This window comes from Porites lutea, chromosome 13 (genome assembly GCF_958299795.1).
Source record: "Porites lutea chromosome 13, jaPorLute2.1, whole genome shotgun sequence".
Classification (NCBI taxonomy): domain Eukaryota; kingdom Metazoa; phylum Cnidaria; class Anthozoa; order Scleractinia; family Poritidae; genus Porites; species Porites lutea.
This window is the reverse complement of record NC_133213.1, coordinates 10,337,315-10,362,799: the sequence shown is the minus strand read 5'-3', so window position 1 is coordinate 10,362,799 and position 25,485 is coordinate 10,337,315. Positions and strand designations below refer to the sequence as shown.

The 25,485-nt window shown below is 37.5% G+C and overlaps 1 protein-coding gene across 1 annotated transcript; it reads left to right on the top strand.

The window, feature by feature from the left end:
* LOC140922347 (uncharacterized) lies at nucleotides 1–25,063 on the top strand. The gene is made up of 15 exons (XM_073372337.1): nucleotides 1–109; nucleotides 825–886; nucleotides 1,070–1,209; nucleotides 1,765–2,064; nucleotides 2,671–2,970; nucleotides 3,373–3,675; nucleotides 4,161–4,630; nucleotides 5,851–5,945; nucleotides 7,843–7,999; nucleotides 8,955–9,021; nucleotides 9,714–9,985; nucleotides 11,159–11,321; nucleotides 11,775–12,137; nucleotides 24,346–24,753; nucleotides 25,059–25,063. Exons 1-15 carry the CDS (start codon nucleotides 53–55, stop codon nucleotides 25,061–25,063), a joined length of 3,162 nt encoding a protein of 1,053 aa, XP_073228438.1. The 5' UTR covers nucleotides 1–52.
* The last annotated feature ends 422 nt before the right edge of the window (nucleotides 25,064–25,485 follow it).

Here is a 25,485-nt window from a genome sequence, read left to right as displayed (position 1 = left end):
TGATAATATAAACTGCAAGATAAGGTTTCCAACGAAGGAATGGAAAGAAACAATGGCCAATCACAGCAGCAAAAGCTACGTGGAATGTGCTAATGAGACTGAAGGAATGGTAAATGTTGTAATGAAAAATTGTTTGTTACAGAAGATGACTCCACTGCAAGCCTTTTTAACGATACTTGTACAATATTAATGTGCCTTTAAAACTATCACAGTCTTTATATTTATGATTTTTCTTCCTCTTTCAATTAAGTCCGAACCCGCAGGGGAAAATCCCCCCTTTTCACGCCATCGAGAGGCTAAGTTTGCTTTTCATAGTCAAGATTTCAACCACCACCCCCCTTTCCCCGACGGGAATGACTAAACTGGGAATGCTATTATATGACAGTCTCCTGCTGATGATAATTACTTTTTGAACTATTCAGACTGGGGGTTGGTACCAGAACAGGGTTTCAGATCGTTATTTGATAATAGTGACGCCATCGTGACATCACTGCCAGTGTTAAAGATTATTTATGTGTTAGCCAACTTTTTAATTTTGTCACACGCCTTACTATTTATTCTAAGTATTTTTCGCTTTGAGGGGAAAAGTTCATGGAACTTGTCTTCTGTCTAAGTTGTCATAATGACGTCAAGATACGCCGGTTTATCTTGACAATCAAGTTATGCCTAGATGGTGGAAATGATGATTACATTACTCTATGTGTAATTTTGGCGATCTTATCAAGAAAGGTTTTAAAGTGAGAGCCCAGAGTCGCAGCAACCAAAAGAAAGGTGGGTCTGAAATGGGTTATTGTTTAAATAATTTTTCTCTCTTTTTTTGTCAGCTAAGAGACTTTTACCACTCAAAAGGTGAAAATGTCATGGATGTTAAAGTATTGAATCTGAGGTAAATACATGTATTTGTAAAAATACCGTCCACATTTATGAAGAAGCGAAAAGTAAAAAGAGGGAGGGCTTGATACTCAGGCTAATTTAAATCCCGGAGACAAGACTTTTTCCTTAAATAATCCACGTTTGTGATACTTATGTCTCAATGTTTAATTACTATATTTTTATTACTTGAATTCAGCGAAGGAAGCATTATCGCCAGCATAAACGTGAGCTTTCTTGCTATAGATGCACTACAGCTCATCTCTTTACAGGAAGAGCTGGCTGGAGGAACACTGGGCACTACTCCAGCAGAATTGCTTAACCTTTCTAGCAGTTATGGTAAGGATACTGCGAGTATCACCGAGTTGAAATCAAATGGGTTGTGTTTTATTCGTCCTTTGTACATTTGCTAAACACCCAACTAAATGAGTTTGCTTGTGCTGCTTTTGGGAGTTAGAACCATTTTCAAATTCTGGCCAACGATATGATTTTGCCATTTCTTTGCTTATTCTAGCAAATAATGCTAAATCACTAGGGAAAATGTAAAAGATAAGGCTAACACACATGAGTTAATTTGGTTAATTAGGTAGCTTCTAAGTAACGATTTCCCCTGTTTCCGTTAGTTTTGCGTTAATAAAGCTGCTCTAAAATGCTGAGTACATCATCAATTGTACGTAATGTATAAGCTACTGAGTCGTAATCTCCTTTAATTCGGTATTAATAATTGTGCTGTACAAGACAAATTTAACTGTAGGGCAAAATCTAAACGATTAGTGAAAAGAATAGCCAGAATGACTGTGTATAGAAAGTAGTCAATTAGGATAAAAGTTACTTTAGTTAGACATAGACTAGGATTGCAGTCAAGGATGACTTACTCTCTATTTTTATTAAAAGTACCTGGCGAGCCACCTGTACTATTGGAAGCAACCAGCAACACGTCCACATCTATTGAATTAAGATGGACAGAGGTTACAGAGCTCTATTCGATGCCCCTTTTAGGCTATGTTATAGTCTATAAGAAAAGCAACGGAAATTTTCGGGTAGAATCCATGAAATCAGTATTACCAACGCCCCTTGAAGCAGTTGTAGAGGATCTGGAGAAGTTTACAGATTACATAATACGCATTTATGCTTTTACCAGCAATGGTAATGGTATACCGAGTCAAGCTGTCGCAGTACAAACACAGGAGGACGGTAAGTTGTAGGCTAAATTTCCGGGATACGAACCCTTTTTATGAACATTTCTTGTCACCGGTTAAAAAAAAAAGAAAAAGAACAAAAAAAAAAAAACAAGGATGAGGAGTGGAGGCGGCTGATAGAGGAGATAGATTCACTGGGAGATGCTGCGAAAAAAAAAAAATGAAGTTCATGAATAAATTTGCTGCAAATAACGGGATCAATGTGTGCCTAAATTCGTCGTTCCTCAATTCCCACAGAATTGTGGTCTAGCAGGATGAAATAAATGACAGGAACTGATTAAGATCTAAAACAGTAACGTAAAGGAATTAACAAAATGGGTAACTTTGGAAATAATATCACTGTTTTTCGTAATATAAAATTGTTCCGTTTTCCTTAGATGTCTTTTGGTACCAAAAATGGCTATAGTGTGAGCTTCTAGGCAGAACTCCGCGTCCTCCCTAGCCTTCATCCCTGTGCACTCTTCTTCCCAGAGCCTCCCGAAAATCTTAGCTGACGAGGCCTGAGCGCGACTACCAGAAACGCTCAGGTTTCAGAAATAAGAGAGAAAGGAAAGAGTTTTTCCTCACCCCATTTGGTTTTTGCTTTCTTTCTTTTCACTAGTTCCTAGTCAGACACCACCAAACATTAATGTCCAGTCAACAAGTTCCACAACGATTGATGTTTCTTGGCAACCAATTGATCAAGCCTATGTACATGGTATACTCCTGGGATATGAGGTCAGGTTTGCTAAGGATGATGGGCTGCCGTTGCTCTGGGAATCGAGACACGCGCATCCAAGTGCCCGTAAAATAGTTTTAAGCGGTCTTTGGTACTACTCAAAGTACAAGATAGTGGTTTGTGCTAAGACATCTAAAGGTTGTGGAAAAGAATATCATGCTATATCTTACACGTGGGATGATGGTAATTATTCGTCTTTCTGTTGTTTATAGCAGGAAAATCTTGCTTTCAAACTTCACAATGATTGTCCTCAATGAAGGCAAACATCAAAATGTGCCGATTTCATAACTTTTGTATCCAAATTTAGAAAGGGAAAGACCAATTCTTGTTCGCATGTTAACATCCAATAGAAAACTTCTCGGTGAGTACAATTCACGTCGTGGGCGCGCATTGTTGGCAATTAAAGAGATGTGCCAAGAAAGTGGGCTGTGCGTTTACATTTGTTTTTTGGCTTGTTTAAATCTACCACTTTTGCTACATGCTCGTCTGCATCTTTGCCGCTTTTGCTTAGGCTCCCAATTAACGCTTTTTAATAATACAACCAGTCATTGTTGTCGTAAAAAAGTTTTTTTTCTCTTTTTCAAGTCCCCACTGGACCACCGCAGGATGTTCTAGCGCAAAACCTAACATCCGAAAAATCAATTAATGTTAACTGGAGTCCAGTCCTTAGTGGCCATGTCAACGGCCCTCTTCTTGGTTATTCTCTCAAATATCAAAGAACCAGGACGGCTGAGAGATTATTGGAAGATACAGAGGAATATACATTGACTTTTAAGCCAGAGGAGCTTTCCACTGTCCTACAAGTTAAAACGTATTCTACCTACCGAATCCGAGTGGCTGCCTTTACACCAAAAGGACTGGGACCTTATAGTGATGACGTACTAGCTGGTGAGCGCGTAGAAGTTTTTACTTTGATGTATATTAAGACGTTTGTTGTAAAGATGAAAGCACTGTAACTGTAGAGTTCCTCATTTATCAGCCACTCTACTAAAGAAATCCCAGTTTAAAAACATTCGTGATAGATTTCTCTTTTAATTTGAATCTTAATATTCACGGTTACCTTATATGTTTGTGTTTTATCGTTTTGCAACTTATGATTAATCTTGAAACAGCATATTTTGGACCTAAAGAAAGGCATTTTACTAAATATAAAAGCATTTTAGTACAACTTTCCAACAGCCAAATAAAAATAGAAGCCGTGGAAAATTTTAAAGCATCGGGTTGCTAAGTATAAAGTATGTCTCATTACGGAGTTTCTTTATCCCCTTTTCTCTATTAAAAATAAGAATAGAATTCATTGTCAATGAAATGCCCAATATCTTTTTAATCACACTTCCTCTATATTTTTCTTTCTTTTTGCTTCCCATTAAAAGAAACCTGCCGTTGTCCAAAAATACTCTACACAAACTTCTGGGCAACAACACCATACCTTACATTTAACAAAAAAGATAACAAACTCGAGGGAATATTTAGCGGAATTATCACTGAAATGGTTCACACTGCTTGCGGAATTTGTCCCGCGCACGGCGACACCATAATCGAGATCTCTAACAACGGGAAGAATGGACTTTCTGCTAAGGAAGATGTGTTAGAAGTCCTTAAAGACATCGATGATGTCCGAGAAATAAGTTTTCCAATATACGGCAACAAATACATCACCAAATACTTGGGTGACTACGCTTACATCAACATTGTGGAATCACCCGGGGTAGCATTCCTTGCTGCTAGTAGGCCCCCCGGTGGAAAAGCTATGAACATGATAATGGCAGTACTGCAAACGGTGCCTTTGATTGTGTTGTCAGCATGCATGGCCTTCATGTCTGGATTTATTGTATGGTTTTTGGTAAGTCCTGAAAAATCAGTTGCTATGGTGAAGAGAGTCTTCGTCATTTATTGCATGAGGAGATTTATTTCAGGCTGTAAAGAGTCAAAACTGTCCTGAGCAATCAGAGGGTTATCTAATTAGAAAGACCAAAATAGAAATCAACGCAACAATGAAGCACCCTCTCTTCAGGAAGGAAGACCTTCCAAAATGAAGGTGCGAGCGACTGAAGCTTACCCCCTCCCCACAGATCTTGGGGAAAATAATGAGAATCTCATTACTTTACAGAGAAATACATTACCGTCGATAATGTCTTAGCCTTTTGCCTTGATCTCATGAATGAAATGGTTTCGAAATCTTGTAATCTCTGTCACCTGCTCTATTATGTGATTCAACATGTTTTACAGGTTGTTTAGCCATTTTTAGGTCGATAGACGTCTTGCTTTTTGAAAACAAAAATCACCTGATGTGACTCAGCATCAATGTACCGTACCGGAATAATGGAAGCTCTATTCCCAGTTCCTTCCAAAATGTATTGCAGACAATCTCTAAAATTGTCCCATTTCCATTTCACTGATTCTTGGCGGGCAATTCATGAATACTAAAGAGGGCAAAAAAAAAAAAAAAACTGCCATAAGTTGTAAAAACATTTGAGACACTGTCCCTGATTAGGCTTATATGTTCTGCCCATGATCTTGTGCTTGGGATTCCCCTTCCTTCCCTTGTCAAAGTTGCTAGCAGGAGAGAGAGAGAAAGAGAGAGAGAGAGAGAGAGAGAGAGAGAGAGAGATGGGAAAGGCCCTTTTTCGTTGGGATGTGTCAACAAATTTTATACTGATTGTAGCTCTTACTAACCCTAAACGCAATTCAGTTATTTCGCTTCTCCTCATTTTTTTAGTTCCCTCGCCAAAACCTCCAACACCACCACCACCACCATTTCAAGTGTTTTCCTCCTCCACCACCTTACCTCATTTCTATAGTCTATCACCACCATTACAACCACCACCAGAACCATCACCAATTTTTTTTTCCTCCACCGCCACCACCACAAGGAGGCGGAAAACGGATAACAGCGATGAATGAAGGCAGAAGGAGGAATTCTTTCAGTTCATTTATTTTGCCATTAAACATATAACATAAAAATCATCTTGACATAGCCCTTTTTAAGACTAAAGAACAAAAATCATCTCAAGATATTGTCTGCACTGTGTTCTTTGATGCTTGCATTTATTTTAACCGCAGGACTCAAAATTTAACCCTGAAGAATTTCCACCCAGTTTCTTGAAAGGAGTTGGCGAAGGTTTCTGGTGGTCTTACATTTCCATGACAACTGTAGGGTAGGTATCAACAATTGCATTGTTGTACACCTCAGATGTTCGTCTGATAGTGAGCGTTCTCATTGGTTGCTATTAGACAAACGTCTTCAAGCAGGTGGATAACATTAAGCAATCTTGCACGTTAGAGGGTAACAGCGCACTGATTCTGGTACTCGCGAATGTTGATTGTTACTGTTGGGTCATGATGGTTCTTTGTTGGATATAAAATAATTGACGCAGTGAGGCCAATCCGGCAACCCCTCCAAGGGATTATTTAGGCTAAATTTACGTAATCTTTTTCATTTCTTTTAATTTCTTGACTAAGCTTGCCCGATAGACTACGATTGTTGATGAGGTAATTCTAAGTTTGTGTTTGTTGCAAAATGTGAAAATCAACAAAATCGGTAAAATGATTTTTTTAATTTCAAAGTAAAACTTATATCATGCAAAAGATATTTAGAAGGGGATTAAAAAATCGAAAGCTCTTTCTCGCTACGGTACGTTAATTCTAACTATGGTACTTCGAAGACATTTAAAAGCAGCCCCCGGGAAAGCACTTTTCCTTAAAAAAAAATAATTCCTTTGATTTATGTTTTCTTTTATTTTATTTTTGCAAAATAACATTATTTTCCGGGAAAATAAACCTTTTATAGTTTCCTAAAGTATTAGGAACAAACGTTTGTTGAAGCAAACCAAAGAATGATCACATTTTTGACGTCACAAAACTGTTGTCTTGCGGTTTTTGCGCAGTCAGGAATTTCTTTTTTCGAAATTTTCTTTTTTCTTTAGCTTTCGACAATAAAGATCTGTTACGCTTAAATTCAGAATTTTTTACAGGGGAGCACCCCGTTTTTGAGGTACGAATTTATTAAAATTGAAAATTTCATATGTCAGCCGATATTTGAGATATGGAAAAAAAAAATCAGCTTTTTAATTTCCTTGAATAGTTCTCTTAAAAATGATATATAACAAAATTGGAAAATTCAAAAGTTTAAAAAATTGCGCATTAATGACGTCAAAAAATGAGACGTAATAATTTGACATTTTGGTGTCAAAATAAATGCCAATTTAATTGGCTCAATATTCTATATTTTCAGGCCAAGTTTGGCATAGAAAGAGCTGAAGCCAACAAAGTTATTTTAAATTAACCAAATTTGTCACTCTTTGATGATTCCCTTGGGCCAGATGGTTTGCCCCCGCTGTGTTACTGGTCCCAACAGAAAACACAAAAACAAATAAATGCAAATGCAAATAATGCAAAAACAAGATAAACAACTACGATAGCAACAACGAAACAAAACACACTACATGAATAAACAACTTTACATGGAAATTAATAAATAATTATTATTCATTCAAAATAATTCCCCGATTCTGATTGGCTAAAAGCACATGCCTAATTCACCATAACCAGCTACTGATGACCAAATTTGGAAGAATTTTGCGTTTAATGAACCGATGACGTCAAAAGCGCAGCCTTCTTGCAGGTTAATGCACCGTTAACCGAGAAGACCTGGGAACGAGGTTGAGTTGTTCTGGTTGTGAAAACAAAACTGGCGGACATTTTACTTGTTTCAAGAGTAAGAACTAGGCGAAATAATAGCTAAAAACATGGCAAGAACAACAAGAAGACAACTCGAAGGGCAACATCTGCTATTTGGAGAATATTTGCCGAGACGAACAACCCTAAACGTGCACTATCGACGATAAACTTAACATCAGTGAATAATATACCAATTATTGAGTTCGGCTTTCGTATCATATGAAGAATTATAGACATCTCGGAGGGTGTTATCCGCCTCGGCCGTAAACCCTCCTCGATCTCCATAATTCTTCATAAGATACTGGTCCTCATTCATTAATTGTTAAATAAATATGCTTAGTGTGAGGTGCCATATTTACTTATACTTGTCGATAGGTATGGTGATCGAGCGCCCAAGTCTATCATCGGGCGCATTTTTGGTATAATGTGGACATTAACGGGCCTTGTTATTATCTCCATTCTAATTGGTGCAATCGCTTCTTCACTCACAAGTGTTACTGTAGAAAGAGACGTTATTCTGTATGGTACAGAGGTAAATCTATATGAAAATAATATAAATAAAAAAGAATGGATATATAAAGATAAATAATATGAAGTACAGCAGTGTATCGAGTGGCCCTTCGTCTGAGGTGATTTGGAAATGTTGGTTTACTAGGACGGAGGAGAACATCTCGGAGCAAGGAGGATGAACAACATCGGCCGTCTTGTCAAACTAAACCCTTTGGCGGCCGCCTGCGAATAGTGAAAACCAACTTTTCAAACTAAAACCTCCTCTTTGGAGCATGCCCATATGCCAAATTGTGTCATATGCCAATTTTCGAATCTATTTCGAACGTTCTTTCCCGATCTCTATTTCACTTGCCTTTTTTACAGACAGTTTTGTAGCCCACTTTATTGCATTTTTCTCATGGAATTGTGGCTGGCTAACTTTCCAGGAAAGGGACCAATTTAATTTGCAGCGAATAGTAATTGAACAGCAAAATTGGCAGTGGATTTTTCCCCCAAATGTTAATATTTTTTTGTATCTAACCCTGTCAGGATTGTCTATTGTTTCCAAAATGAGTTACCTGTGGACAGATCTATCCTTGCTTGATAAATATCTTAAACTGAAAGCTAAACGGGCCCAGGAAGGCTTAAATGATTATATGCATCGTTCCAAATGGTACGAAACTGACCAAGGCCGTCGTCGAAGGTTAAACTGGGCTGAGATGATCAATTGCTCTTCCTTGCATAGCCCTTTCTCACCTATTTAACTATCCCTATGTCCCTTCTAGCACCATCCGCACCATTTTAGCACAAGTGATACTATATGCATAAGAAACACAGAAATACAAAGACAACCAAAGACACTGAAATTTTCTCTGGTGAAAAAAAAAATCACATATACAAATTTTTGGCCTCTCCTTTATCCTTACTATCTTATCTTTCCTGTCTCTGTAATCCTGACATGGACGAACGATAACCTTTTACTTTGGGTCAAATTTTAGATAGGAGCGTTACGGGGTTCTGCAGAATATCGACTGGGTGTACTTCACAACGCAAAAGTTAATACAAGTAAGTATATAGTCGCTATGCCACTGTTAGTGTGCCGGCTAGAAATTATTACCGCAAACAGCTAGGGTATGTTAAAGAATGAACGGACAATTAACAAAGCATGATGATAAGGTTGATTTACAAAAGTGTACTTGTATAAATTTTCCACACTGTTTTAACTGGAACTAAAGCAAAATAAGGCCATTAAACTCCTTTTCTTTCTGAACATCACTGGCTTCCAGTACGTAAACATCACAAATAAAGCTAAATAAAATACCAATGTTCATGCCTGAAAACGTATGGCGATCGATCTTTTACTTTTGAGGCACCTATTAAACTGACAAACGCTGCAATAGCCATAGAAGGTCCATAAATCGCATCGCTCCCCGCTCATCCCAAAATTCCTTCATCAGATATGTTTGTCTAAAAAAATATCTGTTGCTAAAAATTTTACTTTTCTTTTCTTTTTGGTGAAGGCGTTTTAAAGCGGCATGAAGTTTAAGAACACCGTACCTACACCGTATAAGCACTCGATTGCTACGAATTGATATGATTAGTATTAAAATATAAATGATATGACGATTATTAAATTAATATCATAAATGCATAATTATTATTCTAAATATTATACGACAATAGCAATAGTTCTTTTGTTCTCTGTCTTGCCATGAAATACTTATGTGTTACTTATGGGGTTTACTATTGGCCTGCAGAACGCCAGTATACCAATGTGGATGATATTCGAATGGCATTGGAAGATGGGGAAATCCAAGGAGCCTTGATTGACACTTACGTCATCGCTGAGCATAAAGAATCTCTTCTAAGTGACAGAATTTTTGTCAAAAAAATACTCGATCGGCCATTTGGTTATGGGGTGGTGTTGTCAGGAGCTGCAAGGAATGTAGAACTGAGATGCAGGGATTACATTAACATGAAAATCACTGATATATTTCAAATTATTCAGAATACCACCAAGACATTAGATGTGAGTTATTTTAGTAGTGATTGATTGCTACTTCTTATTCCAACACCTGATTTTTGAGAGCTTATACACCCCCGGCCAGAAAAAAAAAATAAATAAAAAATAAAAAACACGCACACACTCCCCAAAAATTTTGCAAAAGAAAAGCAGATGACCCCGAAACGATGATGAGATAGCAAGTCATGATGAATCATCAGAAAAACAATCACCGATTACGTACTAGAGAAACATGTTACTTAAATTTAGAGCCATCCGGACGCACATTTTGTTTGTTGCCTCTTATCTTACGAGTACGTTTGATGAAAATCTCGTTTGTTCGTTCCTTGCCTATGATGCGTGTTAAGCACAAAAATATTCAATCTTTCGGGTAGTTTCCTATGACCCACAAGAAAACTAGAAATGCCTGGATTTCTTAATGGCCACCACTTGGAAGTGGATACATTAAGTTTTTCCAGTAATTGTACAGTCTTATTATTCAAAGTAATTCATGCTTACCTTGGTGGATGTTAAGTTCCCATCCCGTCTTCTGTTCCTTGGCGACTTTCATTTTTTGCGTTTCTTGCTATTTTTCAACCTAGGCAGTAGCTCAGCTGTTTTTTTTTTTTTCAAAAAATAGGTTGCAAAAATGGGCAAACTGATGGGCAAATTTGCATACTAATTTACACGGGCTTGTAAGTTAGGAGGCAAATTTGGCATTTACCAACAAAAGAGGAAATTCTTTCTGTTGGACCAACTTTGTCCTTGACTTACTCTTCAGCTTGCACATTTTCGACGGCGTATTTGCCATTAGCAAATGAAGTAGAAATCCATTTTCAAAACAGCTGAGCTAACACAAATCACATCCTCCCAAAGCTTCTTCGGTTGCCGTGCCTTTTCCTGGCAAAAGCGGCTGCACAATTGAAGTCATTCATTTTAACAATTATCGGAAAAAAATTTCCAAGTTTTGTCAGCGCTAGCGGATTATTAAGAGTTAGCTGGGGAATTTGACCAAGTCAGAAACGGAAAAATATTTTGAATGAACAATAACTGAAAATATTTCTTAATTCGGTCAGCGCTTATTGGTTATGAAGAATTTTGCAGAGGAATTTGTGCCAATCGGAAACGGAGAAATATTTTGAATTTTTTAAATAATTATTTGAAATATTTAAATAGTGAAAAGTTATTGTTGTTTTATAGGCACGCTCGGCAGATGCAGAGGTCGATGAAAGTACAGGATTGTTTGACAGCTCATCACAAATGTTTCTTATGTCAGTTGCTTCTTTGGCGGGTACCTTGATAGTGGCTGTCGCGGTCGGCATATCGTATCATATTTGCATCTATCTTCCGAGCAAAAACAATGGTAAGGATAAAAAATTTCAAATAACAATAAGGTTACTGAACCTGGAACCTATAGGTCAGAGCTAACTTCCTTGTAATTCATGTCACGGTGAATTGGAATTTACACTATGGCACAATTCTTATAAACTAGTTTGGGAAAACAAACAGAGCTGAATTTGGTATTTTTGACGACATATATGCTTTTTTGTGCATAAAATGTGACAATGACAGGCTGGGTGATCCATCTGCCAAACAGCGTTATTTATTATTATAAATGTATAAAAAGAAATGTATAAGAATTTGTATGGGCTTTGTATGGAATGTTATACTTTGAGGCCAAGCTTACACGTTTTTCTTTGTCCAAAGCAAACGTGTAAAGGATACACTGACAGAATCCCTTTTAAAAAGAGGTCAATAAATTTCATTGAATTTCCAAAAAAAAAAAAATGTTGATGACACTATTTTATTATTTCAGTGGAGAAGTTGAGAGAATCTGGGTCACATTTTTCTTACAAGGAGTCCTTGCTAAAAGAAATGAAAGAAGTTGTGGACTCTTTCTACAGAGACGTGCAGATCAAAATCTGTTCCATTAAAAAGAGGCAAAAGCGCGAGATTAAAGACATGATCAAAGAGTTAAAGCGCATGACGGTGGGGGAAAAATCTTTCAAGCAACGGAAGAAAGATTTGGAAGAGTCAGTTTGCAGTAATGACACAGTGTCAAACTGGACGAAAGAAAAGCAGTCTGATCGACTAAGGGAAATTGTCCAACTAAGCAGCTCGATGAAAAATGTTCAAGAACAGTCTCATCAGCGGAACTCGCCAAATTCTATGGGCTTAGGTGCATGCAACCCAAGGTGTTCCTCAAGTTTGGTTAGTACTCAGCATCCTTTAATATCTAGCGATTGTAAGTTATCGGCAGTCGACTGAAAAATGGAGGAAACAGAGACAAATGCGTAATGTATGCGTTAGCTGGAGATTACAGCAACGGCAGCAACAACATCTTAATTCGCAGATACAGGAAGAAAAGAAGTACATAAACCAGTATAGAACAAATACAGTTCATATCACTGAAAAGAGTTTAAGAGTCAACAATCACAGTTTCAGAGCTTTGGGGTTCATGTTGGATGTTACTTGTTTAAAAAATTATCCATAAGTACAGGGAAAGAAAACAAATCTCATATTGAGCTAATACTAGGATGGGGGAGGAGTTACAACAACGTAATTCACAATTGTAGAGCCATTTTAAGGCCAATAAAGATGGAATGCGAATTTCGAATATAATTGTGAAATGAAAGAACGAGTATAGCTCTGTATGGCTGAACAGGTTTTGTATGGAAACTTTGTTCTGCTGTTTATTGATTCATCACTGCAGTTGATTTACATTATGAGTTGTTGGAGGTGGAAAAACGCAACTTTTTGAAAATTTGCGTTTTTTCAGACACCAACTCGTCTACCCGGGACGCAGAGCGCGGTGGTTTGGCCAACCTCTCCTGGGCTTGGTGATTTATTTAAATAGAGAGATCTTAATTTATTATATTCATACTGAGAAATACTCACCAAAAAAGCTATGTCGTAAATTTTCGTACGCAAATTAGTTCTAGCCAATCAGAGGAGCAAACGATGGTTTTCACGCGTGAAAAAAATGATACGTCCAATCAGAATCTCGAACGATGTTTTTTCACGTGTGAGAAAAATGATATGTCCAATCAGAAGCCACAGAGGTGTGCGAGTTTCGCGCCAAAATTCCCGCCTTTTATTGCAGCTTGCAGCGCCGCTTCGCACACATTTTATGAGGAAAGGTTTACTCAAAGAGTTTTTCTCGCTAAAAAAGTGAAAAACATTTCAGAAATGGAGTGGAATAGTTTCGTTTGTTTCACTGTCGATAAAGAAAATGGTAGAGAGCCGGCGAAACAACAGCGGGAAGGGATAAACAGAACGAGACGTAAGCTTTTGTTGTGCTTTTTGTCTGAGCTACTTTGCCTTTCATTTAAGCTTAAGCTTATATTGAAACCAGCCATTTTACTTAAATTCACTCATTTGCGATTGTGCATTGAGAACAAACAATTAAGATAACTTATAGTTCTTGGATTACCTAATATCCTCACCGTCATTTATGTTTTTAACAAACGCTCTTACTAAAAAGCTGATACTTCGTTTTGTTGTCATTTTTGCGGTAAGTGTGTAGCGGCAATTTTAGCATTTTTGAAAGATTTAAAATAAAAAGGCCGCCAAAATGATGAATGTCTCGGTATGTATATAATAAACACAATACCACATGGAAAGTGCTTTGTACGGTATCTACGAACTCGTTGATTTGTATCAGAAATCTTACTCGTTCGCTGCGCTCACTCGTTCGGTTAATTTTCTCTGAGTGGAATTATTGGGGACCACACGCAAATTTAGAAGAAATCGAAAAAAAAAAAAAAAAAAAAAAGCTTTGAATTCGTCTTTTAAATGCGTCCTCCAAAACACGTTGCACGATGCACTTCCATCGAAATCTTGCAGGGACGGCGAGGTTGGAATGTAATCGAAAGACATGTTGTTTTGTTCATAACTAACCTCTCACTTTATTAATGTTCTCTTTATCAACGTCATCGTCGCGACTTAAGCTCCCTGTTGCTGGGTAGCAATTGAGGAATTGATCCGTTTCGGTCAGGGATACGCTAAAAACAAAGGCATCATTGCCTGCTATGCTCACCGTAATTAAGAATTATTAATAGCATGTGAACTGCTTCATATTTTACTGAGGCCTTGTTTGGACAATAGGTAAAATTAATTAATTCGTAATACCATAGGATTCATCAAAAAGTAAAGAAAATAAACTAAATAAATAAACAAATAAACTGTGTGTAACGAGGCTACGGTTGAATTCAGTTTGTGGGGCCAATGGCAAGAGAGAATGAATGAATTATTCTCTCTTGGCCATGGCTAAACCTGTTAACCAATTAATTGGCGCGCACCGCTTTCAGGCACGAGGTTAGCGTCTTGGAAAATTGTTCGAAGTAAAGGGAAAGGGATCTTGCCGTACAGGAACACCAACATGGTCGCCGTTTCATTCTCTATTTTCCAATTGCCCATAATACACTCTGTTTGCCCCCCAAATTCTGCATAAACCATTGTTTTTAAATGCTCCTGGGAGTATTGCATTTTCCCAAGAGCATTTTAAGACAATAAGTTATGCAAAATTTGGGGGGCAAACGGAGCGTATTATGGGCAATTGGAAAATAGTCAATTGCTTTGGTTAAACGAAATGGCCGCCTTGACGTCATGTGAAACAATGTAATATTTGTCGTCATATTTCGATGAGGTTTCGTTCTACAGCCTCTTCAAAAGTTCGTTCTGATTTTTTTTTTTCGCTTAATTTTCACTGATTATTGAAATACATTTTGTAACTGACTAAGTATACAATTTCTTATTTATTTGAAATTGAATAACTGAAATATTAGTGACCAGAATGTTCTCCTTTATGTTTTCTGATATTTTCTAAACTGTGAGGTATAGAATAGAGCTCCCAAAGCATGTCTAAAGTCACATTTTTTCTAGGCGAACCGTGGAAGCTGTCTCAGCTTGTCCTGTGTTTTGGGGGATAGATCTTTGTAATACCGTATTTATTCGAATAAGCGCCCAACCTCGAATTAGCGCCCACCTCGAATAAGCGCCCATCCTAAAGGCAGAAAAATTTAATAAGCGCCCAGCTTCCAATAAGCGCCCACCCCTCCTCCTCCCAATCAAACTCAAATAAGCGCTCACTCCCACCCCACCCACTTGAGTGAATTCTAATAAGAGACTTCCCCGAGGACGGAGTTTTCTTCAGAGTATTTTACAGAAACTTTGCTTTGTTACTTCTTCGCGTTTTGTTATTAGCGTTGATTGTTTTGTTGCAAAATAAACATACTTCACTTACTGATAATGGTGAAAATTTAATAAGCGCCCAGCCTCGAATAAGCGCCCACCTTGAATAAGCGCCCACTCTCAAGGTCCAAAAATTTAATAAGCGCCCAGGGCGGTTAATCGAATAAACACGGTATGTTGTCTCGTCAGATACTCCAGATGGTCGCTATGGGGCTCGCATCACGTGAGTTTGCCGGCCGGTCGACCTTTTCTATGAGTTTGCAAGGTCTTCTGACACCATGTCTGAAGCATGCATCCTTTTTTTTTCTATTCCGTCAAGGCTTTGCCCCCTTTGTTGCGAAATTGTCGGTCATAAATCAGATAAATAAATATGCATACCGTTGTTCTCGAAACTTTGATTTCTTATTGTTTTTTCGATAACATTTCTCACACGGTTGTGACGGTTTGTGAAAAAAACAAAACAAAACAAAAAACAAACAAACCAAAAAAAAAGACCGGGAAACCTCATAAATTGTTGCCTGTATTCCTACTTTTTAAAATTAATTAAAATTAAAGTGCCCCTAACCCTTCAATTTGTTTTCTTTTGGTAGATTTCCATAACTTTCAAGAACTCATTTTCGAAAAAAAAATTCAGAAATATTGAATCCTTTTTTTTGACGAGCGCTAAAAGTGACTGGCAGTCTTGTCGATATTTTCACCTACTGTTCGCATTAGTCCCCCACTCGGCCAAATGAGTCCAATTATGGAGCGTGACGTAAGAAAAGGACATCGTGCAAAAATATGCGAAGATTTGCGGTAATGCTTTATTGTTAAGCAGAGAAAATGGTTGAAAAATGTGTTGTTTTTGGATGCAGCAACTCTCGAAATAAAGAGAAAGGAATCAGCATGCATAAGATTCCTTCTGATAACGGTCCGAGGCCTGAAGTCCGCCGAAGAATGGAATAGTGTCCTTTTCTTACGTCTCAGCTAAAAAAGTATCATATATCGGACGCTTCTCATTGGCTCGTTCCTAATGAGCCCACGAGACAAAAATTTGTCCAGCGGGGCTTATAGCGCGCAAAAATTTAAAAATTTCGGTAGCTTTTAGCGCTCGTAAGAAAATAAAAACGATTCAACATTTCTGAAATTTTTTTTTCAAAAATGAGTTCTTGAAAGATATGGAAATCTACCAAAAGAGAAAAAATTGAAGGGTTAGGGGAATTTTAAGTTACGTTTGGTCTTGTTTTGTTGGAGGAGTATTGAAACTAATCCGTCCTTTCCAGATAGAAAGGCTGGCAGCAAGGAAAGTAAGCAGATCACAAGTTCTGCATCGAGTTTTGTTAGATAATCGGGGCAGCCTTTGCCACTCAAGGACAAAACCGAGCTAGGTGGAATGTAAAAAGCAATCTTCGAGTAGGTGATGATGTGAATATCAAAATTAGGCACTAAAAACCCTGGAATATTTTAACCACCTGCAGGTAGAAAAAAAAGTTTTTAGTAGAAAATGGAAATCTTGGAAACGTTGCTATCAAAACGCGGTTGCCACGGTAGCGTCAATGTTCATGTCAAGTCAAGTCATCAAGTTACGTCGACTTTAAAATGTTGGCGGTCATAGCGTTTTGAAGTTATTCAACTTTAAATCGAAGGGGGTGGGGGGTCAAAAGCCTTTCCCGGTCTGAATAGGGTCAAGCTTTCATCTCCGATTATAAACTTGGGCTTGATTTTCTTGAGTTTCGCTAAACCAGAAAGTAAACTAAACCTACACCTCTCTGATAAGACCCTATCGTTGTGGCAAAGACAAATAATAAGACCTTTGGTATTCGCATCTTTGCCTGTCCTGGGACACGGAAGAGTCTGAGTATGATTTGAAAAATTTTGCGAATCAAATTGGGTGTTACTGGCCGCGGCGGATAACACCCTCTCGAAATAAATCTGAGCAGTTCTTTATACCTTACAAAAGTCAGAAACCAGGGCAAATTGATTTATTATCCATTCAAAATATTCCCAGCTTAAAACCTGTTCAACCCCAATCTATGTAAAGTTCCCGTCTGCATAATATTGCATTCTCTATTGCAGTTTCCGGATAAAGGGATTTTTAGTCTACCCGATCATCCGTCGAGTGGTAGTTTTGCTAATGTCGTTGGGCAGCATTTCGGCTATTTCTTCTTCGCATAACGAGTAAGACTTTCCGCCATTCGGTACCACGCCTTTGCTGCCCCTTTTTCTGTCAATTACCCGTTAAGATCACTCATTTTTGATGATATCGGCAGACATCCATATCTTTTTAAACTCGGTCCATGGTAGCTGGTTATGGAGAATTAGATAAAAACGGCAGCTGGTTATGGAGAATTAGATGAGGGGATTTAGGCTCGTCACAAAACGGAGAAATATTTTGAATGTTGAATAAATAATATTAATACATGGCAAAATAATAATAATAATAATAATAATAATTAAAAAAATAATAAGCCTAATACCTATTTCGGCTAATAAATTGACTGGGGAAATTATTTCCGGAGCCTTCTATATTTGCATAAAATCTGATAAACTTTTATAGAAAAACTTGCCTCTGAAAACGAAATAAAGCAAAACAAAACGAAACAGATAACTGAATGCTGGTTTTAGCTCAAAATCTATGACAAATGCCTTCAGTATACAGAATATTCAGTGATAAAAATTCCCCCAAAATGACTGTACTGTTTCCTTTGTTTTTTGTAGTTGATATGGTTGCAACGTTACCGTTGTAAGTGGTTGCTTGGTGACTCAGGGTATATAAAGGCGATTATTTTATCAATGGCACAGAATGTAACCGGTTTTTTAGTGTATCCTGGAATAGCTTGATGAACTTCCCCGCGGGAATATAAGGGAACTTAATAGAATTATTTACTCAGCTCTCAAGGTATTGTACCAGCATAAGCATTTTCAATATAGTTTATATAAAACACTCCTAACATTTTGTTTATCAATTTATGTTATTATCGCAGTTTCCTCGCTCGCTACAGGTGTGTCCTCCAAAATTAAAAAATGCAAATTACATATTTGAGACGTCCTTTTATGAGATTCTCAATATGGTGGAGGCATTTACGGTCAACAGTTAATACACCTTTTGCCCTTCGTACCGGGAAATAGATTTACAGTGTACATACGGTACATAATTTACTACAGTACTTAGACAAACAAACACGCGATGCGCGATCCTTATTCAATACAAAAATAGCCAGAAAATGTGTTCATGCGTGGTTTAGGTTTACGCAGACCTATATGCCGCGATGTTTGAACTGCGAAAACTTTGAGCGATAAACGAGCAAAAACTCTATTGTTAAAAAAACACTTATTGTTAAAGAATATTATGATGCCGCAAATGTTTGATTATTCTTTTAAAAGACTGTTATTTTCACGAAGTTGAAACTACACTGGCATTAATGAATGTTCTTTCATATGTAAAATGCTTCAATGGTCACATAAATATTGAAACCAGTTTTTATTTTTCTACAATAATTACGCATTCGTTTTAATGACTAAACTTTTGACGCAAATGGAAATTTGTGCCAGTCCCGGTAATGAAGGGTGAGAGGTGTATTTGGCTTTTTTGCGGCTAACGGTTAAAAGATATCTACAAGAAAAGTCGATTGTTCCAAAGGTGTGAAAAAACAAAAAAACAAAAAACAAAACAAAACAAAACAAAAGAAAAGAAAATCCGATGTTGTTAAACACATTTTAACTTCCGTGAGCACGCTCTAAGGAACTTTCCAGAATGAAAAAAAAAAAAAAAGAAGAAAAGAAAAGGTTGTAATAGGGTCCATGCACCAGCGGCGACAGTGACACATGAAGTCCCAATAAGCGATCTTGATACTCTCTAACAGACAAAACGTGGTTACGACTACTGTCCAAAACTTTTCATTTTTTTACGCCTATCGACTAAACTGATCAGCCGTTTTGCGGCTAAAGGTCAATCCCATTGAGAGTTTCTTGCATCTTTAGGTATATCGGTTTTGCACCTCGTCCTTCTGGGTGACTCATTATGTGTGCGTGTAGATTAACCTTGAAGTTTTGCTTAATAGTTTTATTTCACATAAAATATATTAAATATAGTAAAAAAAAAAAAAAAATGGAGGGAATCATAAACACGCATCAGTTTATTGGTAACAGGGTTAGTTTTTCCAATCCATCCCGTTGAATTAATTTCCTTGATTTTCTTCCTCATTAATATTAAGACTTTTTGTTACCCTGGTGAGGTTTATTTACCAACAAATTAAACCTTGGCATTATCAAATATGTTTGTGAAATGGCGTTATTCAGTTTATTTAACGTATTAACATCTCTAAGGGGGGAAACTTGAAGCGACATTTTATTACTAAAGGAAACAAAGAAGGTGCCAGATTGTCGAAATAGATTTCTGCGGGGCACTAGCTGAGTATATGTCTGATTGAATTTGGCTTCCAACAATGACATTTTAACATAACAAAAAACTCGACTTAATTCGAAAATCTACTAAAAAAAATTAATTGTTATTTTGTATCTATTACCGCCAAGACTAAGCCTCTACCATCAACAGGAAAACATGCACGAGGTAACTTTACGGTAAATTTCTTTAGGAATCCATGTCCTTTTTCCAATTATTTATATTTTGTCAACGTGTTATTGTATCAACAGATTTTAACAGTTTTCTTGTGTGTTCTCTGCTGGTTTTGTGTCAAAGGTATTTATATTAAACCCTTCAGTTTTAAAGCATCAAAAATTGGCGAAAACTATTGTATTTAGCAGTGGTTTAGGCCACACAAGTAAAGGTTTGGTTCTAAATTAGCAAGTAATAGTCAAGTTAGATCGATAAAATCGAACGGCGTTTCGGTTTCGTCATAACGCCATTTCAAGATCAGAACAACTGGATTAAACTGTCACAGACTGTTCGCTTAAGATAAACATGAATAGTATTATAGGCCATGAAGGCTAATTTGCTATCACTGAAATTATGTTTCCCTTGAGTTAGCCTATTGCTTCGTTGCCACTGAGAAATGGAACTGATATTTACAATGCTGGGCATTGTTCGACACAATTGACAGGGAAAGTCTGTCTGAAGCCGAGTAATATCAGGAGTGAGAGGATATAATCTTAAAGGTGCCTTGAATGACTCGTTTTGGGGAACGAAAGGGTGCAAATGCCAAGGGTTTTGCACTCTTGGCTAGAATTTAGATGAATAAGGGATTTCTGCCGTCCGTTTCAATATTTCGATGATAGGCAAGCGCGAGAGATTAGAGGCAATTAATTGCTATTTCCTCCGATTAATAGAGACAACGGGCACTTCTCTGCGTCCGGAGTTCACCACCAACTCTCATATATCGTCAACCCCTATTTACGGACACTGGCTATCTGCGCACTGTCTTTTTTCATAGGCACAATTTTGTGCCAGTTTGAAGACATTGTACTCTGTTCAAATAATGACAGATTTCAACGGGTCAATACGATTTTGAGAATAAAAATTAGCGATAGCAATGAATGACCGGTTTCGATGACTCCATGTCATCATTTTCAAATTCGTGTAGTTTTTTATTCCGTGAGTTCATAGTATAGGGAGTTGCGTGCAAAAGTTTAGTTGCATGTGATTAAAAGAGAAAAATACAATATGAAGTGTAAAAGGTGCCGACAGCTTTTTTAACGTATTGACAAACATAAACATTCGGCTATTGACAAACACCTGCGCGACGTACACAATCAAACGGATAAAGATCTACGTGACCAATTTACCATCCTGAACTGGGGCAGACTGCCCAACCATCCCAGTCTTGTCGGGATTCTCCCGAATTTGCTTGAAAATCCCGAATCCCGATTAACATGCGATCGGGATAGGAAAAATCCCGATTTTGAAACCTGTTTTGACATTTCAAACAAATTCTTGTGAAACACACAAGAACACCTAACAGAGTATACTTAGCTGAACCTGATACCCCAAAATCTTACATATATTTACCGCCTGAAATATGAAACAAAATCGAGTATTTGTATGCCAAATACACGCAAATAAAAATAGGCACAATTATAACAATCGATTTACATATATAAAAAGATATCGCCCTCTAAGCACACAAGAATAGCGTTTCAGAGCATCCAAATTTCAAAATTTTCTAGCATCCTCGGCGCTCACGTGATTGGTAGGTTAGATGCCACTTTTACATTTTCCACAATGCACCTTATTTGCTCTCCAAATTTTTGCATACGCATTGTTTTCAGTTTCTCTTAAGACGGCTGTAATACCCAGGAGCAATGAAAAACAAAGGTTATGAAAAATTTTAGGAGGCCAAATAAGGTGCATTATGGAAAATGTGGAAGTGGCGAATTAAAAAAATGTCCCGAATTTAGGTGGACAGTCTGCTTAAGAAATGCCGTGGAATGCTGGATTGCTTAATTTTCGAAATGCTTTTTTACAAAAGAAAAGAAACCTAAAGTGAACTCCCAATCTGACTCTATCAAAGCAAAACTATTTGTCTGATAATTAGCACCTTTTACAGTTCATTTTGTATTTTTCTCATTTATTAAAACAAGCTATTAATAATTCATAACCCCATTGACATACCCTATTAATGGTCGATAATACATCACGTGCAGTGTCATTATGGCTTCGGTCACATATGAGCTACTAACTATAGTTAAGACGGGGACAACTATAGTTAGCTATAATTTCGGTAATGTGATCGCTTTTCTGTTCGCTCTGACTATGAAATTTACGCCTAGGTGATCCAAAGCAATACAGACTAACTATAGTTATACCCAAGCAGGGTTCGTTGGTTAGTCATAAGTTTACAAACAACCAACTAATCGGAATGTGACACTTCTTTTTGCAAGTGCGAGATGAGCATATATAAATATGCAAAACAAAAACCAAGCGTGAAGCAAGGGGGAAACCAAAAACAACAAACAAAAAATGTACATAGGTTAATTAGAACTAACTGTTGTTAACTGCGTGGTGTGACCGCAATGTCGTCCGAAAGCACTAACTACAGTTAGGTATGACATCACGTAACTTGACACTAACTTAAGTTAAACTTTAGTTACGTCGTAGATGTGATCGCAGCCAATATCTGATAAAACCAGCCCTTATTAGTATGTGGTAATGTCACTGCACGTTACTTATGAATATTAATTTTCGCACAGCAACTTTCACAACAAATTCTGGGTAAATATTTAATTTTCTTTCAAAATAACACACGCAGTAAATTTACTATTGCATAAAAGTAAACTTTGTTTTTTCACCAATTTAATCAGACACACTCAGCGGTAATATTGGCTATAGCAGTGTCTAAGCGTTGAACTCAAGACTTCGAGCACTGGATTTTTGTCTACCTACCATTCGGCCATTCCAGAACAATATTTTCAAAGACTACTTTTTCACTGCACTTGTTGACTTTGGGGTACAATTTTCGATTAACCAGTTCCTCTTTTCCTCAACATTTTTAGGCTTCCGGAAAGGTCTGGAACGCCATGTCCTCTTCGGTTAGTGTCGTTTCTAAATGGCTGGGGACACCTTGGGCTCATTGTTAAAGCGTATGCATGTAGTGCAACGACTAACATCGAAAAGTTTACTAGATATTCATAACTGAATAAGATATGAGCCCGTGATTAAGTGTTACTTCCACGTGAGGCACGGAGACTGCTAACAAAATGTTTATTCAAAAGTAACAAAAGGGCATAGCCTGCGTAGCAAGCGTTTCCGTGCAGGTTTCGGAGCAAAGAACAAGGAACCAAAGACCGCGCAAAAAATGGAGCGAGACGGGGTAAGGAAGAAAGGAAGGAAACGCCTGCAGACAAAGCCCGGGAGTTTGAAAACCGCCCACTTGGCCTGTCATGTCTGAGTGCGTGCACCGACCTTTGATGCTAACATCAGGTTTCATAATTTACCAATAAAATTTTTGCCCTTCCGTGGAACGTAAGTGGCAAGGGAAATACACACGCCTCCTGCCCAACCGGAAATAAGGAGAGGATGCCATTCGCATACTCTGAAAGCAACAAACGTATAACACGATCAAATAAACAATGATACAAACTAAGATACAAAATCAACAACACAAGTAGCCCTAGAATTTCAGACTACTATAGGTATTGTATTAATGAAACCATAAATTTCGGTTTCATCAGATAAATATTTTGGCAATAAGGCAAGAGTCAAGTTCGGGCGATTACGACCAGACCACTTTTTCGGGCCTCTAGAACGGGTTAATATCGTTCAACCCTGAAAGCGTTTTATCTTATTAATGGGGTTTTAATACATATATTGGGAGGTCGTGTTCTTGAATGGATTGCAATTTGAATATTCTATAGATTTTTAAATATTTACAAAATTTATAGGATTTTACGCGAGCACAATGTTTATTAGCAAATATCGAAAGCCTTGAATTAAAATAGGCACATCATTTCAAAAAGCAAAAGACATTTCGCGTTTAAAACAATCTCTGAGCTTTCAAAATAAGACTTTGGACAAAATATAAAATAATTCGGGGAGCTCTTGAGTGTAATTTGACCATTCTGACTTGATAGTTAAGAGGTTCGACGCGACACAAATCAATTCTCCAGCAAATGATTCAGCTCAAATACCTGTAATTTAGGCAATTTCAACTATTGCAGTGATACACAGATGCTTCAAATAAGCTATGTGGAAAGTTTTATATCCAAAATATATTTATCAGCCATAAAGAACTCTTTCCTGGCTTCAGATACAGTATTTGAACTCACCTTCTGATGTAAACATGTGGGCCAATTTCGTATCACGGCACACAGTTTCCAAAATCTACAACAGATATCTATCGTGTCTAACATATAACCAGGTCTAGACTTTGTTTGTTTGTACCTTGCGTCCTTGTCTGACTTCATTTTCGCAAAAGTTGAGGCAAGCTATAACGTGTTTCAGGATTCATGCTTCCCAGCTTTCGGTTTTACCATTCGTGAAAAGCTACAGTTGCTGCAAGTTTTAAAGCAGTTGCGAAGACGTGGATGAACAAAGTCTCTTTTCGTGGGGAAAAGCGGGAAATCCCAAACGTCAGGATGGGCCTCTTTAGCCAATCAGGCCCAAGGACCTTGCTTGATTGCCATTGTTACAGTTTATACTTAAATTGCAACATTAGACATGCATAATTCCCGTAATGGCCACTAAAAGTATTTTTAATTTTGCAGTTGGAAGTCATTGTTTTCTTTCAGTAACTCAACCTGTTTTTGTCTTCCATTGCTAGGAGGTGACCCCTGTAGCGATAATAATTACAGACATCTTAGTGAAAGTGATCGCACAGTGAGTTCTAGAACAAGTGATATTAAATGTGACGCTGACGACCTTGAAGGTGGGTGGGAATCTTGGTACAGAGTGTCAGGGGGTGCTGGAAATGCGTTAGCAGCTGAAACAGTCCCTGCAAAGAGGCATTGTGGAACAAAAGTCCAAGTTTACCTCGCTCAAAGTCACCCTATCCCAAGTGAAGGCATTGTGCAAAGGAAAGTATGCGGCCATACAGGGGCTAATACCTGCAATAATCCCCAATCCATAGATGTTGTTAACTGCGGTGCTTTTTACTTGTACAAGCTTGTTAAATTCAGGGACTGTAAAGGCAACGGTAATGGATGGCGTTATTGTACCAACGGGGTACAAGGTAAGTAAGAAGGTAATTAATTTAATTCATTTCTTGGTTAATTAATTAATCGAGTGAGTAAGTAAGTAAGAAAATTAATGGGCGAGTGGGTGATTAAGTGAGTAAGTTATTAAGTGAGTGAGTGAGTGAGTAAGTAAGTAACAATAACAGTAATAAAGAGGTATCAGTCTGTTAACAATAAAGGTCTTTAGTATACAATAAGGTAAAAATAACGTCTAAGTATAATGATTCACGCAAAATTAAATAATCAAACGTTTTCTATCAAGTTACATTTTCAGTAATTCTTTTGTGTTTTTTAACATAAGATTAATATATTTGTTAATGCTCTTAACCCATAAGCCCTTAGATAAAGCAAGTAATTAGACCAGAATTATTATGGGGAAAAAAGGGGTAAGGGATGAAGTACTCCAAATATGGACAGCAGGTCACTTTTCTCTACATATTGGTGTAACAGTCCGAAATCTACAAGGGGAGAGGTGATAATCCTCTCTAGGGAGTGATAATCCCCCAGGATAGTGAGAGGTGATAATCCTCTCTTGGGGGTGATAATCCCCCAGGATAGTGAGAAGCTAGGTGATAATCCTCTCTAGGGGTTGATAATCCCTTAAAGGGGAACTCCGGGATAAAAACGAACTTATTTAGAATAGTAGTCCTATATCTAAACTTTCAGTTTTTAATAAACTTTCTTACCTTACATCTACCGCTAAGTAAATCTTTTACTTAAAAGCTGGC

Excerpts from the sequence above, each read along its gene's own strand:
- LOC140922347 (XM_073372337.1), top strand. The coding sequence starts at position 53 with ATGGCCAATCACAGCAGCAAAAGCTACGTGGAATGTGCTAATGAGACT. Across the intron at positions 110-824 it reads CTAATGAGACTGAAGGAATG|CTAAGAGACTTTTACCACTC; the intron begins GTAAATGTTGTA and ends TTTTTTTGTCAG. Across the intron at positions 2,971-3,372 it reads ATCTTACACGTGGGATGATG|TCCCCACTGGACCACCGCAG; the intron begins GTAATTATTCGT and ends CTCTTTTTCAAG.